Genomic DNA, 15,704 nt, shown 5'->3' with positions numbered 1-15,704 from the left:
CAACTGTAACCTATGGGGCCCGTTGACTATAATGGTCCCCATAGGCTGTAATGGAGCAGGAAAAAATTGATACTTTTTACATACCCCTATTATGCTTTTCAGTATAATCTAAAAGCTCCCTTGAGTCACAGCTAAAGTGGGATATAAATATTTGAATAAAGAGGTAGTTTGGGCAGGTCGATAACCTTTAAGCAACTTCCTATTTGTTAGGTTAGGCAGGGTCCTGACCCCCCCCCCCAGTGCTGGTATGTTTTCTAAGGCTCAGCTCAGGGTGACGGTCCAAGGCCAGGTCTACCAATATAGTGGAGAGGGGCAAGTAAACCCATTCCCCAGAGGACTGATGTACCCCCATAGAGGACAACATTTTCTGTAATGAAATTTGACTTGATTCTGTGTTCTTTTATGTTTAAATTATTCTTAAAATATAGTTTAAATATAGTTTAAAATAATTCATTCTGAGATTTTTACAAGGTTATGGAAATAATCTAAAAAACTAATTTATGTGATAGTCAAATGTAAACTTGCTCACAACTTTCATGCTGCTAGCTTTTTTTGTTCATGAGGTAGAATTTTTGCTTATAACACTGTGAAGCTTTGGTCACAGGTAATATTCTTATTCCAGGGCAATATTGGATCTTCAAACTGGGGTCTGAATTTGCTTCAAGAAGAAAATGTGATTCCTGATATACTGGCCCTTGCCCAACATTGTGAAGTCTTGTCTATTAGGGGGTAAGTATTTGACAACAGGAAACTTAAAGCAGTTGAGGGATCTTTTTTTCTTGGTCTGAAAGTCATTAAAATTGATTGATTTGTTGCTAGCACCTCTATTATTTGCAAATGATATAGCATCCTGCATGGTTTTAGGACAAAAGAGATGCATCCCACAAGGAGAGCTTAGAATTTACCCAGAGGCCCCTGTGTGGAAGTGGATAATGTTGGTGATTGGTTTTGCACCCTGGCTGCTGCCTTGCCACAGTGTCTGCCATTGTTTTCAAAGAGGACCTTAAACATCGGACATCCATTACTGAACAGGCAACAGAACTAGAAGTCAGAAAACTGAAACTATACACATCTACAGTTTAGAATAATGTTTTTTAGGAGTGGATCTTTATTATTCATCTGTATATTATTATTTTTGAAAAAGCATTGATTGATAGTTTAATATTAAAATGTACAATATAGTAAATCTAATCATTTCTACAGTTTAACTCTTAATTTTTTAATCTGTATGTACTTAATTTATTAGGAGCTGCGGTGGCTCAAGTGGTTAAGACGCTGAACTGCAGGCTGTGGAAGGTCGGTAGTTCAGCTGTTCGAGACCCGAGTGTGCCGCATGACGGAGTGAGCTCCCGTCTCTAGTTCCAGCTCCTGCCAACCTAGCAGTTCGAAAGCAAGACATTGCAAGTAGATAAATAGGGACCACTTCGGTGGGAAGGTAACAGTGTTCCGTGCGCCTTGGTGTTTAGTCATGCCGGCCACATGACCACGGAAACGTCTTCAGACAGCGCTGGCTCTTCAGCTTTGAAACGGAGATGAGCACCGCAACCCTAGAGTCGGATTCGACTGGCTTTCGAGCAAGGGAACCTTTACCTTTACCTTTACTTAATTTATTAAGCCACTTCAGTTAAAATAGTCATATCTAATTGCATTCAGTCTTGCAGCCTATGTCTTTGGGCGTGTGTAACAAAGGACTTCATGTTAACTGTATTTCACATATATGTGTATGTCAAATTGTCTATAGAACTATGTGTGTGTTGCATTTTAATACATTGTTTATTTATTATTTTATTTATTATCAATTTTTTTTACCCTGCCCTCCCAGCCGAGGGCAGCTCAGGGCGGCTTAGATAAAAGAATAAAAACACACAAGTAAGCAATTTAAATAATCCTGAAATCATATAAAACATGTTTAAAGTGGATTCCTGTTTTGTGAATGCAGGACCTGTGTCTATGTGCTTGGCCTGATAGCCAAAACAAAGCAAGGCTGTGACATTCTGAAGCATCAGAATTGGGATGCGGTGAGACACAGCCGTCGGCACCCTTGGCCAGTAGTCCCCGATGACATGGAGCAGCTCTGCAATGAACTCGCCTCTATTCCCAGCACGCTTAGTTTGAACTCTGAATCTACCAGTTCAAGGCACAACAGTGAAAGTGAATCTGCACCATCAAGTAAGTAGACGTAACAGCGTAAGCAGCCGTATATTCAGAAAAGTATGTAGATCGTGTGATCCGGCAAATCTGAGAATGCTACATCCCGTGGATATTGATGGAAGATTTAGACAAGAGCTTAACTCTAAACCAGGAAGTCCCCAACATGGTGCTCGTGAGCACGATGGCGCCCACCAACCCTTTTCCTGGTACCCACCAAGACTTTTTAGAAAGTAGGCAGGGCCAGGTGGGGCTTTTGCCCAGCAAGGTTTCTGATGGGCTGTTGGAGATTTGATTGGCTGTGCAGATTTTTGAAATGTTGCTTTGGTAGCAGCTGCTACAACAGCACAAGCATCTCCAGCATGTGACTCAAGGTAAGCTGCAGCAACCATTTTGTGATAGGCTCTGCCTCCAGTGGCATCCATTTTGTGGCTGTGCTCACTGCATTAGGTCAAAGTTCTGAAGGTGCCCTCCATCTCAGAAAGGTTGGGGACCCTTGCTCTGAACTTTGGAAGCCCTGTAGATCTGGCAAAGCTACATTTGATAGAAGGTGGATAATTTGTGTAATGCTGTCAAGTATTCAGAGTGGGATTGTTGAAGCAGAGCCGACTGAGACTGAATCTGACCGAGGTTCTGTGGCTGGCGAGGGGTGACTCAAGGTTGGGGTACCGTCTCTCAGCTCTTGACAGTGTGCCCTTGACACCGGCACCAACCATCAAGAGCCTGGGTGTGATTCTGGATGCCTCCTTATCCATGAAGGCTCAGATTGCAAATGTTGCCAGGCTGGCGTTTTTTCAGCTACGCCAGATCAGGCAACTAGCTCCCTACCTTTCTTGCCCCGACCTAGCCACTGTAATCCATGCAACGGCTTCCTCCAGATTGGATTATAATTCACTCCGCATAGGGCTACCCTTGAGCCTGACCTGGAAACTCCACCTGATCCAGAACGCATGGCACCTATCCATCCTGTGCTCCATGAGCTGCACTGGCTTTCAGTGGAGTACTGGATCAGGTTCAAGGTTGTGGTATTAATCGTTAAGGCTCTAAACAGTCAGGGACCCACGTATCTTCGGGACTGCCTCTCCTGGTACACCCCCTGAAGAATGTTACGCTCAGCTGATAAGAACTTGCAGGTGGTCCCTGGCCCGAAAGACATCCAGCTGTACTCAGCCAGGGCCAGGGTATTTTCAGCCCCGGCCCCAACCTGATGGAACTCTCCGCCAAGTGATATCCGTGCCCTGCGGGACTTAATGCAGTTCTGCAGGGCACGTAAGGCAGAGAGATGTTCCACCAGGCATTCGGTTGAAGACAGCAATGGTTTTCCATCTGACTGGCACTTCTACTTCTCCTGCCTCCTTCCCCCCCCCCACACCCGCAAGGCAGTGGCGTACTATGGCAGCTTTATCGCCATTTGACTAATGACTTATTGTTGTATATTTTCATGATTTTAATGTTTTATTATATTTATGTTAGAGTTTTGTAAGATAGCCCTGAGCCCTGTCTTATGGGGGAGGGCGTTCAACCAATCGAATGTAATAAATTAGTACTGAGGCTAGGGCAAGGAGGATTGCCTTAGACCCCTGAGCAAGTGCATGGCACAGATGAGATTTCAGCTGGGGACTTCCTAGTTCACAGGCATCATTAAACATCTCCATAATTGGTTTGGTTGCACAGATAAGTGGAATTCATATCGATAAACGTGGGAAAGCACTCATACATGCCTTTCAAGATACAAGAGTGGAAACTAAGCAAGAAATATGGAGAGATTTTCTTACAGAGGAACACTCAAGCATATCTTTCTCCAGTAGGACAGCCAGGTTTATTTATTTATTTATTTATTTTATTTACATTGCATTTATATACCGCCCATGACCCCTAATGGGTCTCAGAGCGGTTTACAGTGTACTGCTACTGGTATAGTCGCAGTAGTTAACCTACCTAGGGCCACAGATTTTTAGGGGGTTTGAGTCCAGGAGCACCTTAGAGACGAACAAGTCTTTTCAGGGTATGAGCTCTCGAGAATGTCAGCTCCCTTTGTCTCGTTGGTCTCCAAGGTGCTCCCGGACTCAGATCTGGCTGTTCTGCTGCAGACCAACATGGCTACCCCCTGAAGAATGTCTCCAGTACGAAGCACTGTTTCTGAAAGTGCACTTTCTCTCTTTGAGAGTCTGGAATGGGTGGTGAAGTTAATAAGATACCATGCCTGAAAATATGAATTTCAAAGAAAATTTAATACGTTAACAGCTATTGACGTGCCACGGCACACAATAAGAAATGCTCGATACAATTGTCAGAAGATTCGGTGCAGTTCTGGCCTTAGTCGTGTGTGACTTAGGATTGGCACTGCTTATTGCTTATATAGCAAAGAGTTTTTGTCCCCAAGTCATCTATGTCTTAAATGAATCAGGGTGTGGAATGATGCTTTAATATTTTCTGTCGCATAGTAATAACTTTTTAAAAAAGTTTATTTAAGGATTTTTCTATATACACAACAAAAGACATATATATCAAATCTCTTGAAAATACAAAGGATCTCCCAACCATTTACAGTTTAAATAAAGCACCTTAAATTTACATAACGTATTGTTTCCCTAGAAAATAAAAGTTTAGCGCAACCACTCATAGAATCTTGACCACAAATCTTCAAAAGTTTCTTCACCTTTTTCTTTTAACAAAGTTGTTAATTTATCAGTTTCAGCTATATCTAATAATTTCTGTATAAATTCTTCCCTTGAAGGTATCTATATACTAATAGCCAAGTGTCCCCAGTGCGTGATAATCATCCCGCAAGTTTCTTGCGGGTCTCCACTTGTCTATATACTAATAGCCAAGGGTCCCCAGTGTGTGCGGATACTTATTTCTGCAAATTGGGGGCACATGGAGGCTCAACAGAAATTCCTGCACACTTGACGCATTACTTAGGAGTGCAGAATAATTTGACATGTTTAAAAAAATATACGGGGATACTTAAATCCCCCCAAAACTGAAACTGCGTTCTTGCACATGCATGGAGAATGGACTTGCCGTTTGGAACTGTAGCGGAGCTTGCTGCTGGCAGCTGCGAGGGAGCTGGGGGAGCCTTGGAGGGTGGGCAGCTGGGATCCGAGCAGAGCTCGCTGCAGTTGCTGCTGGCCGGAGGAGGGGGGAGCCTGGGCAGGCAGGCAGCTGGGAGTGGGCAGGGCTTGCTGCCGTTGCTGCTGGGCTCACCTGTGGCTGCCTCCTCCTCAGTGAGGACCTCCTCCTGCTTTGCAGGCCATGGGGCATACTCCCCCCCCCGGTGAGTATCATGGGTCCCGCTTGTTGTGTTATAATGATTGTATTATTGATTGTATCTTCCTCCAGTTTTTTTGTTTGTTTTTTTTGTTTTATCACAAAGCCACCACATATGAAAATAAGTCCCTACATTTTGCTTACATTTCCAGCATATATTATTTGCTTTCTGGTAGCATTTAGCTATTTTGACTGGAGACATATGCCACCTATAAAACATTGTGTATATATTTTCCTTAAGTGGAATTGATCTGGTAAATTTTATATTAGTCTTCGAAACCTTAGACCATTGTTCTAGGTCTATGTTATGTCCCCCAGATCTTGAGCCCAAGTAATTTTAGATTTAACCACCCCGTTTTGCAGATTATAATCCAGTAAAAAGGTATACAGTTTCTTTATCAATTTTTTCCTCGGTATATAACCATACTTTGTCTAGCTCTGTCGGGTTTTCATAGATACCTATCTTTTTATCTTTACTGTATCTTGATTCCAGTTTTAATCATTCCCACCATGACAAAATAGGGCTTTGCTCTTGCGGCAGCTCAGATATCTTTAAATTATTTTTACTGTCTAATAGGTCTTCGTATCTCCACTTCAGAGGTTTCAAAAATAATGTAGGTTTAATAAATGCTTCCATTGGGGAAACCCATCTGGGTGTTTTACTCTAAAAAAGATGTTTAGTTTCTTCCCAGACTTTTATCAATGAGCCTCTGATCATATGCTGTTTAAAATATGCCCTATCTTTAACATACCAGGTAAAAGCATGCCGTCCCATAGCCAAGTCGTGTCCCTCTAATTTTAGTAATCTTGTATTATCGAGTGTTATCCAGTCTTTTATCCAGACCATTAAAGTAGCTTTGTAGTACAATGCCCAGTTTGGTAGCGCAAAGCCTCCTCTTTCTTTTTTGTCTTGCAAGATCTTCAACTTTATTCTAGCTTTTCTTGATTGCCAAATGAATTTATTTAAGTAGCATAGTAACAACTTATAGGGGCTGTAGTGTCTGTCTGCTTTTTGAACTCTGTTAATGGATGTGCAATGCAGTCTGCTGTCAGAATTGAACTGAAGGCTTCCCAGACGGTCTTCTATCCAGGCAGTGATCAGATCCATACCCACTCATCATTTATTTTAATTGTGTACTTTATTTATACCCTGCCTTTGTCCCCTACGGAGACCCAAAGCAGCTCACTTTGTTCTCCTCTCCCCGGTTGCATCCTCACAGCAACTTTGTGCGGTACTTTATTGGTCTTAAAGGTGCCACTGAACTCAAACGCTCTGCTGTTTCAGACCAGCACAGCCGCCCACCTGAATCTATCTTGTGCTGGTATCTGAAGAAGTGTGCTTGCACACAAAAGCTTACACCTTGAATAAAACTCTGTTGGTCTTAAAGGTGCCACCAAACTCAAACATGGTTCTTCTGCTTCAGACCGATACAGCTACCCCACCTGAGTCTGTGAGGTAGGTGGGGCCAAGAGGGTGTGACTGGACCAAGGTAACCCAGTGAGGTTCCATAGCAGAAGTGGGGATTGGAACCTGGGTCTTTCAGATCCTAGTATGACGCTCTAACCACTATGCCACACCGGCACTGTCGATTGCAGCGTTTCTGTCTCCTGTTCCTTCCAGCTGGGACTCGGGAGTACCAGCTTCACGATTCGTGTCTTTGTTACAGTTCTGTAAAACTGCGTTCAGCAATCCGAGCTTTTCTCTCAATTTCAGGCATGTTTATTCTAGAAGACGACAGGCTTGGCAGCACCTCTACTAGTACCTTCTTCTTAGACATCTCAGAAGATGCAGAGCAGAATTCCTGTGAGCGAGCTGGGCCCTTGAAAGACAAGGATCGCAGCCCCTTCCCCTTCTTTGCCTCCAGCAGGCTTGTGAAGAACCGCTTCCTGAATTCTTTGACCCTGCCTAATAAAAAACACAGGAGTAGCAGCGACCCTAAAGGAGGCAAGCTGTCAGACTCCAGGTTGGGCTTGAGGCGAAATCGCACAGTGACTGAGCCTTCCAGCAGCATGGATTTTACCCAGGGGGATGAATTTGCCCCTATATTCCGGGTGCCTAAAATCCACACTGTGAAGCTGGAAACTTCCTTTGTTGGCAGCAAGCACAGTGAAGACGCAGACAGCACCCCGAGCTTTGGCGAAAATGACCTAAAGCTTCCGAAAAGCCTCTGCCACGAGAACCACAGGGAACACACGAGCCGAGAGAGACTGATGGGAGAGGTTTCTACCCAGACCCATTTCAAAAGCCGTAGCTTGAGTTTCAATACGGATACCACCACAAGCGGGATCAGTTCAATGAGCTCAAGCCCATCCCGGGAGACGGTGGGGGTGGACACCACAAACATAGACACGGACTGTGGGAGCTTAAGTACCGTGGTGAGCACCAAGACAGTTAAGACGCTCCATTGTTCGACCCCGCAGCCCAACCACCTGCCTCTCTCAAAGTCAAACTCTGTCTCCCTGGTACCACCGGGCTCCTCGCACACCCTTCCTCGGAGGGCACAGTCACTAAAAGCTCCTTCGCTTGCGACGATCAAGAGCCTAGCTGACTACAACTTCAGCTACACCAGTTCTCGAGATGCCTTTGGCTACGCAACGCTAAAACGCTTGCAGCAGCAGAGGATGCACCCCTCTTTGTCTCACTCAGAAGCCCTGGCGTCTCCGGCAAAGGACGTGCTCTTCACTGACACGATTACAATGAAGTCTGGTAGCCTAGACTCCCGACTGACACCAAACAGGTGAGGGTCTTGGTCGGGTTGTTTTTGGTTCGTTAAGGCCCCAGGGAATGAGCCAGAAATTCGGGGTGTGTTCCACGAACACATGAAGCTGCTTTATAATGAATCGGGCCCTTGGTCCCTCAAGGTCAGTATTGCCTGCTCAGACTGGCAGTGGCTCGCCGGTGTCTCAGGTGAAGGTCTTTCAAATCACCTGCTACTTGGTCCTTTTAACTAGAGAAGCCGGGGGTTGAACCTGGTTCATCCTGCATGCCAAAGAGATGCTCTATCACTGAGCCACGGCCCCTCCCCGAAAAGCCAGGCATGAATGCAGAAGAGCCACAGGGTGCAGCTGGAGCTTCCTTTGAAATTACCACCATGCTGCTGTCCAAGAGGAAAACCCCTGTTCAGTTGAAACAACAAAGTAAGCTCCAGCTACACGAGTAATTCTGCTTTCCGTCATGGCTTCTGGCTTCAAACAAAGCTCCTGGACCAGGTCATTTCCTCGTCTTCTGATCTAGGCCCTGAGAGAAATTGTGGTTCTAAGGCTCCCTTAGACATTATGTTTGGGTCAAAGTGGGTAAGTTGCTAGGAGATCTGCGATTGGTCTTCCAGTATCTTTTAAAGCTCCATTACAGCCTGTGTAGTTAGCAGGAAACCTAAATTATCCTTGTTTTTTGGACAGTAGTAAAATCAACAAGCTTGTCTGAGTGTTTCTTAGGCTTATTTTAGGAAAATGTGCCGTATTCGAAACACTGGTTCCTTGAATAAGATGTGAAGTGTGTGTGTATCTCACAAGGTTTTCCATGTTGTTAAATATGTATTGAGGGGGGGGGTGATTTTCAAAGTATATCATCAGGGGCTTGCTTGCTTTTGTGCTCATTACAGATTCATGAGAGCTTTAAGTTACGCCTCCTCGCTAGACAAAGAAGACTTATTAAGCCCTATTAACCAAAACACACTGCAGCGTTCTTCTTCTGTTCGATCCATGGTGTCCAATGCTACTTTTGGCAGCTCCGACGATTACATTGGTCTTGCCCTCCCAGTTGACATCAATGAAATATTCCAGGTGCGTCCACGTGCACAGTGTTTTTGTCCTAAACATATGTACCTTCTTGTGAAGGCATTTGTCACCTCTAGTTTAGTGCTCTGATGTTGCCTCCAGACAAAGTTCTTCTTTTGACATCCTTTAGGAGATTCACACGGAGAAGCAATTAGGAAGTTGCTAAACTTACAGCAATATTGGTCAGCTATGATTTTTTTAAAAAAATTTGCTGTCGAGTCGCAAGCTGACTTCTGTAGGGTTTTCAAGGAAAGAGACCTTCAGAGGGTGGCTGGCCGTTGCCTGCCTCTGCGTCAGGACCCTGGTCTCGTGGTCTCCCATCCAAATATTAACCAGGGCTGATCCTGCTTCTCTTCTCAGATCTGATGAGAATCGGGCTAGCCTGGGCTGTCCATGTCAGGGTGCTTTTCTTTTTAAATCCCTCTGGTTGTTAGCAGCCGTTCCTAAATCTACAAGTTGACCAGAGAAAGAGGACTTGTCGCATTTTTTAGAAGAAACTCAGAGGCATAATTTTTCATTTGCAATATTGCAGGTCAAGGAGACTCCTTATTTCCAGAAGAAAACGATGCCTTCATCTGATGAACGAGGAGCTAAAGTTTTTGCCCAGGATGCCGGAGGTGCTCTTTCTAGTTTTTTTTTTCTCCCCTTAATAAATAAAAAGTAAACGTGAGGAACTCATTAGCATAATAGGCCACACCCAACAGCAGGAACTCATTAGCATATTGGGTCACACCCCTGACAGCACAGCTCATTAGCACATTAGGCCGCACCCCCATGTTACCAGAAGTGTGGTCATCCAGCCACACCCACCTTTTGCTTCTTATTCTGTTTACCTTGTTTGTTGTCAAAACCCAGGGCCTTTTTTGTAGCATGAACTCCTTTGCATGTTAGGCCACACACCCCGAATGTAGCCAATCCTAATGAGTTTCTGCTGTTGGGTGTGGCCTATTAAAATAAAGTTCCTGCTGGGCATGGCCAACTTGGGAACCAGCTGGAACTCCGTTCCTGTGCGTTCCTGCCCAAAACTAGCCCTGCTTGAGGCCATGGCTCTGATTCAAGCCAAGATTGTCATGGCCACACAATGCAGAGAATGCTGTATGCATGTACCCTCTTTTGTTTTTTCCCCCTAAAGTTTCTAGTCTTACGTTGGGGTGGCCATTTTTTTTTCAATTTTTTTTCAATTGGGAGTATTTACGTACCATGCTCAGGTAGGCCCTTGTTTTTCATAGTGGTAGCCAATATTCTGGGGACAGAGTAATTTTCCAAAAATATAAGGAATCTCCGGGGTTGAGTTGGGAGCTGTACTTTCCCTTGTATTCCTGTTTACGTGGCTTAATGTAACACATCTCCAGGTTTTCCATGTGGTTCTACTGAACTAGTAAAGAGTCCCTTCCAGATCCTTCGGCAGCAGATCAGTCTGACGGAGATTATGAACACAAGCCGCTCAGACGCCTCTCAGTTCCTAGAAAACATGGAAGACACTGGGCTCCAAGAGCACACAGAAGATAATTGCCTTTATTGTGTCTGCACATACATTCTGGGCTATCAGCATAGCAACAGGGTGAACTCTACCTTGACTCGCACAGGTGAGTTTTCCTGTTCTTGGCTTCAGTCTCAAGGCGAGCGGTTTTTCTCTGTCTTTGTGGTGGCTCTAAGAACTAGAAACCTGTGTTGTTAAATTTAGATTGAGTGTGCCAAATTCTGTGGAAGCTAACATCTTTTGGGTTGTTGGTTGATCCTCTCTGTGGCTGTATGTAGTGTACGTACGTATCTTTGTGGGAAGCATTTTTGAGGGAAGAGTTTCTTGGTGTTTGCTTTGCATTTCACCACGTTCAACATTACCGTTTCTAGTACATTCCATTACTTCAGTCATAATTACGCAGTATTTCTTTCCTCCTTGTACACAAACCATTTGTGTAACTTGAACCCAAATTTGTTATCAGAATTTTCAGACATTCCTTACTCTGACTGGTGTGGAAAGTCCATGCATAACCACCTGGATGTGGTTTCCCATTCCTCAAAATTTTCTGGGATTTCAGGATGTAGTGACGCTGTATCCCATGGCTCAGCTAGTAGCACCAAGAGTACAGATCTTGTGATAGGTAAGTAACTTCATCATTGTATCTAACAAGGTCAGATACAATGTCCAAGTAGGTTTTGTAAACCTAGGGAACCCCCCCACATTTGCAGACAAAACCTCCTGGGTGTATGTGTGCTAGTTTTAGGGTAAAAAAACCACACCATACTTCAGATTTGTATACAGTTTTCAGTGCTCTGTCTTTAATTCATCTGAATATTGGAGAGGACAGTACTTTAAACCAGATTGTAAATATTTTACATAGAAATATGTTTAGTTTGGTTTAGGTTATTTAGATTGCTGCTTTAGAACGTTTTGACTTAAATTATAACATTTCTGCCAAATAGTTACACATAACTTCTCCTGAGGATTTTTAGACATTATTGCTTCTCTCTCTCCCTGTTCCCTGCCTCTGTGTCACATGCTCACATTCCTCTACATACAATGAGATCAGGAGTAGAGCACGGAGTTCTCTCCCCCTTCCCTTTACTGCACACAGGTGTGAGAGCTCCCATTCAGGAAAACCAACATTGGTTTAAACACAAGGTCTCCGTTGACTCCACCAAACCTCGAAAACTACCCCTTAATTCATGTGGCTTTGAACCAAACAACTGCAAACAAAGTGTAGAGTTCAAGGGAGAGGTCTCTGCCGGTTCCCATCGTGTGGCCCCGATGCTTTCTCGGAAGCTGCTGCTGAGCACTGTGGGACCTTCTGACTGTTGCAGTGTTGGGGAGAATGGCAGGGTATACATGAAGTGGATTAAAAGGTGGGGAAAGTTGCCATATTTCCAGTTACAACAAAGCAACTCACTCTTGGATCTTAAATGACTGAACAGATTGGACAGTCAGTGGGAGGGATGCAACGTAGAAAAGTGGAATTGCTGGAAATGCCTGTTCTTGCAGGAGCTCTTGTTGAAGGTAGAAACTACAAATACTTCTCTAATCTGCTCAGTCATTTATATCCAAAGGTGATTTTTTTTGCTTTGTTTTAAGTGGAAATGTGTCAGGTTTTTATTCTGTTATTTACTTCATTTATACCCTGCCTTTCTCCCTAAAGTGGCTTCCTGTCCTCACATCGACCCTGTGACGTAGGTTAGGCTAAAAGTGTGTAACTGGCTCAAGGTCACCCAGTGATGTTCCATGGCAGAGTGGGGCTTCAAAGCTTTTATCTCCCCAGATCCTAGGCTGACACTCCTACCGCTACCCCATGCGGAGTGCCATCTATGCGTTTTCAGCAATACTGATACAGCCCTACTTATCAGCTTGTGTGTTTTGTTTTATTCAGTCAAATTTGTTTCCCCCCCAAGGAGTAAAGTCAATTCCAGATGACACCCCAGTATGTCGCATACTACTGAGGAAAGAAGTCTTGCGATTAGTAATCAACTTGAGTAGTTCAGTCGGAACTAAGGGCCATGAAACAGGGCTCTTGACGTAAGTGGTTCTCTCTTCTTGCTGCAATTACAGCCTTCTACAAGCACTGAGTGCTTCGATCAGCAGAGAGCATGGAGAGCAGAGGGACATGGCTATAGGTGGAACTGCCAGGGTCTGTGCTGACCAGTGGCTTGTGGAGCTGGTGAGAGATGGTATAGATGTGGTCTTGGCACCATCGACTGCTTGGCACATGTCCAAACAGGTTTCACTGGGATTATGTACTTGGTGCTTGGGGGGACAACAGTGGGAGGGCTTCTAGTGTCCTGGCCCCACTGGTGGACCTCCTGATGGCACCTGGTGTTTCTGGCCACTGTGTGACAGAGTGTTGGACTGGATGGGCCATTGGCCTGATCCAACATTGGCTTCTCTTATGTTCTTATGTTGAAAATGAAATAAACTAAAGACTGAATAACAGCAGGAGGTGATGATAGGCTATATCTGGGGGGGGGAGTTTTCTGCCTTTCTCCACGGGACAGATTCAAGCAGATGGATCCCCAACCCAACAAGCCAGCTGTTCACACCTCCCCCCCCCAGTGGTTCTCCACCAAGGCTCGCTGACTGCAGCTGCGCAGTTAATAATTTTATCAGTGGTAGCTTCAGTAGTTGAGACCTGTTCTTATAACCATATGCATGAGTGCTGGCTGCTTGAAAATTCTGAGTCTTGGTCATGTGCATGTCGTCCTCTGCACACTCGGCTCATTCCAGAATGACTTTCAACGCAGCACTGCCAATGCAGTGTTTGCAGAGCCTGAATCCAATATCAGGTACCAGGGTTGCAGCCATAATGATACAAGCAAATGTTTTCTTGCACTCATCACAAGTTGCAGCAATAGTGAGGATTAAGTCCTCCTTGGAGCCATTTCTGTTTCGTATTAGATTCTCCTTGGAGCCATTTCTGTTTTGTATTGTTCTGTCCATTCTGTATCTTGGTTCCTGTTTCCCTCGGGTTTAAATGGTTGGTCATTTGAAATTATTTATCATATACTTGGCGTGCATCATTCACTGCTTGTTCAGAAGTCTCCTTCCTGTTCTGATGGAGCAGTCCTTAAATAACAGCATTCACATGAGAAATAAGAAGTTGCTTTCTTCTCTCTTTAGAATTAAAGAGAAGTTCCCCCAAGCATTTGATGACATTTGCCTTTACTCTGAAGTGTCCTACTTGTTAGCTCACTGCACATTTCGGTTACCATCTCGAAGGTTCATACAGGAGCTCTTTCAAGATGTACAGTTTTTACAGGTAAGCAGACAAGAAATCTAGCCAATCACTGGGTTGAATTATCCTGTCTTAATTATCCTGAATCTTATATATTTCTGTATCTTCTCTTCCAGATGCATGAAGAAGCAGAAGCTGTTCTGGCAACACCGACAAACCAACAAATGGCTGACTTGTCAACTGAATCCTGACCTCTCGTTTGCCCTGGGTGAGGTAAATATGAAGCTGCTGGGTAGCCTTGGGTGACTTCCAGTCGACTGGTCACCAGTGAGAGACGCCTGAATCGTTCAAGAAGTTCCTGGTACGTGGAATTGGAGCTAGAGAACCTTCCCTCAATGGAGCTTGCTTCCTCCGCCATCTGAGCCCTTTGGGGAATTGTTAAAAGAGTGAAAGTAACAATTAACCAAGATATGCAAGAAGAACCAAGGACCGAACACTTGCACAGGTTTTCATTTCACTTTTTTTTTTTAACGCAGCATCGATAGAGGACAATACGCAGGGACGTGTTTTACGTGGCTGACCTTTGACTTCCGTTCTGGAGAAACAGAGAGTGATGCCTTGCTTGTTTAATTCCTGGATCTCGGGAGTCAGGGTATCTTAGGCTGTATCCCACTGTTGTCAGTGGCGCATTCTCTAAGCATGGACATCGGGGGGATTAGTGGTGGGTGGGCCTTCCATGATATTTTTCTTAATTTTTGTAAACACTATTTGGGAAATTTCTAATGTTGGGGGGAGAGAAAGAAGAGAGAATATCCTCAGTAACCTGGGGTAGTCTTAAGTTATTTTTATTGTTGCTATGTTAACAAAAATATTTGTGCTAGCCAGTCTGTTCCGTTTTGTCGCAGTTACATGTAATGATGTGGTAACTGAATCAATTAAGGAATTTCACTACAGTTTGATTTTAAACAAACCGATCACTTTTATCAATCCCCCAGAATCAGACCTCCTCTGTACATACAAATGCATGTCGTCTGGGTGGGTTTTTTTCTACATTAATGCTCACCCAGTATGTAAATTGGTTGTCTAAATGTAAACCTTTAACAAGCATGTCTTCTGTCAGACAAGGGTGCACACTTTATCCAGCAAAATGAAGACGTATATTCCCGTGGCTGCTTTTTGGTCAGGAAAAGGAAGACTCACAAAAACCATTTCCACATTCCATGGCTTTGCATTTCTCTTAACCACTCTGCTTCCCTCGTGCCCGTGAAAGGTGAATACCAGTAATTGCAGTGAAAAGCCTTAAGCCTGCCGTGTTGAAGTAGCCATGCATTTGCTTTAATCCAGTGTTCTTTTCAGAGATCTTTTGCACAAATGATATAATGGTGACATTGTATAGGTCAGTTCTCCCCCCCCCCCCCCACACACACACACCCTCAGTGAGCTTGAAACAGATGCATTTTGTCCCAGACCGAAAGAAATCGAAGCCTCCTCTAGAATCAAATGAACTGGTATATGCAAACCCGTATATACAAAAGCCCAGTTATTTTTGTTACAAAGGCTGTAGTGGAATTTAGTTACTTAAGAATTTCTTATGTGTGAAAATAGTTCAGCTGTACTGGGAAGAAAATATCCATTGACTCCACCATCCCTTTTCCTTCACATTTAAAAAAACAAAAGCGAGGATCCTTTTCTCAACCTGGAATTAGCTCAAGTTTGCATATTCCTAACTAGTGCGCTGTTTTTTCTGTGTTAGGATCATGTTGCTCCTAGGCGTTCGTAATGTCCATTTTTTCTGCATATGACTGTTCCTTTATGAAATACAACGTTCTCTGCCAGTCCATACTTAAG

General features: G+C 44.1%; 1 protein-coding gene across 1 annotated transcript in view; it reads left to right on the top strand.

The window, feature by feature from the left end:
• The window catches only part of RICTOR (RPTOR independent companion of MTOR, complex 2), a 37,072-nt gene extending 22,685 nt beyond the window's left edge, over positions 1-14,387 (top strand). The window contains exons 22-31 of the mRNA XM_015420163.1: positions 623-729; positions 1,940-2,169; positions 7,133-8,156; positions 9,021-9,201; positions 9,728-9,812; positions 10,548-10,781; positions 11,139-11,297; positions 12,580-12,703; positions 13,802-13,940; positions 14,033-14,387. Coding sequence (XP_015275649.1) covers positions 623-729; positions 1,940-2,169; positions 7,133-8,156; positions 9,021-9,201; positions 9,728-9,812; positions 10,548-10,781; positions 11,139-11,297; positions 12,580-12,703; positions 13,802-13,940; positions 14,033-14,107 — 2,358 coding nt within the window. The 3' untranslated portion in view covers positions 14,108-14,387. The remainder of the gene's footprint in view (positions 1-622; positions 730-1,939; positions 2,170-7,132; positions 8,157-9,020; positions 9,202-9,727; positions 9,813-10,547; positions 10,782-11,138; positions 11,298-12,579; positions 12,704-13,801; positions 13,941-14,032) is intronic.
• The last annotated feature ends 1,317 nt before the right edge of the window (positions 14,388-15,704 follow it).

This window comes from Gekko japonicus, unplaced genomic scaffold (assembly GCF_001447785.1).
Source record: "Gekko japonicus isolate JY-2015 unplaced genomic scaffold, Gekko_japonicus_V1.1 scaffold86, whole genome shotgun sequence".
Classification (NCBI taxonomy): Eukaryota; Metazoa; Chordata; class Lepidosauria; order Squamata; family Gekkonidae; genus Gekko; species Gekko japonicus.
This window is presented reverse-complemented; position numbering and strand designations above follow the sequence as displayed.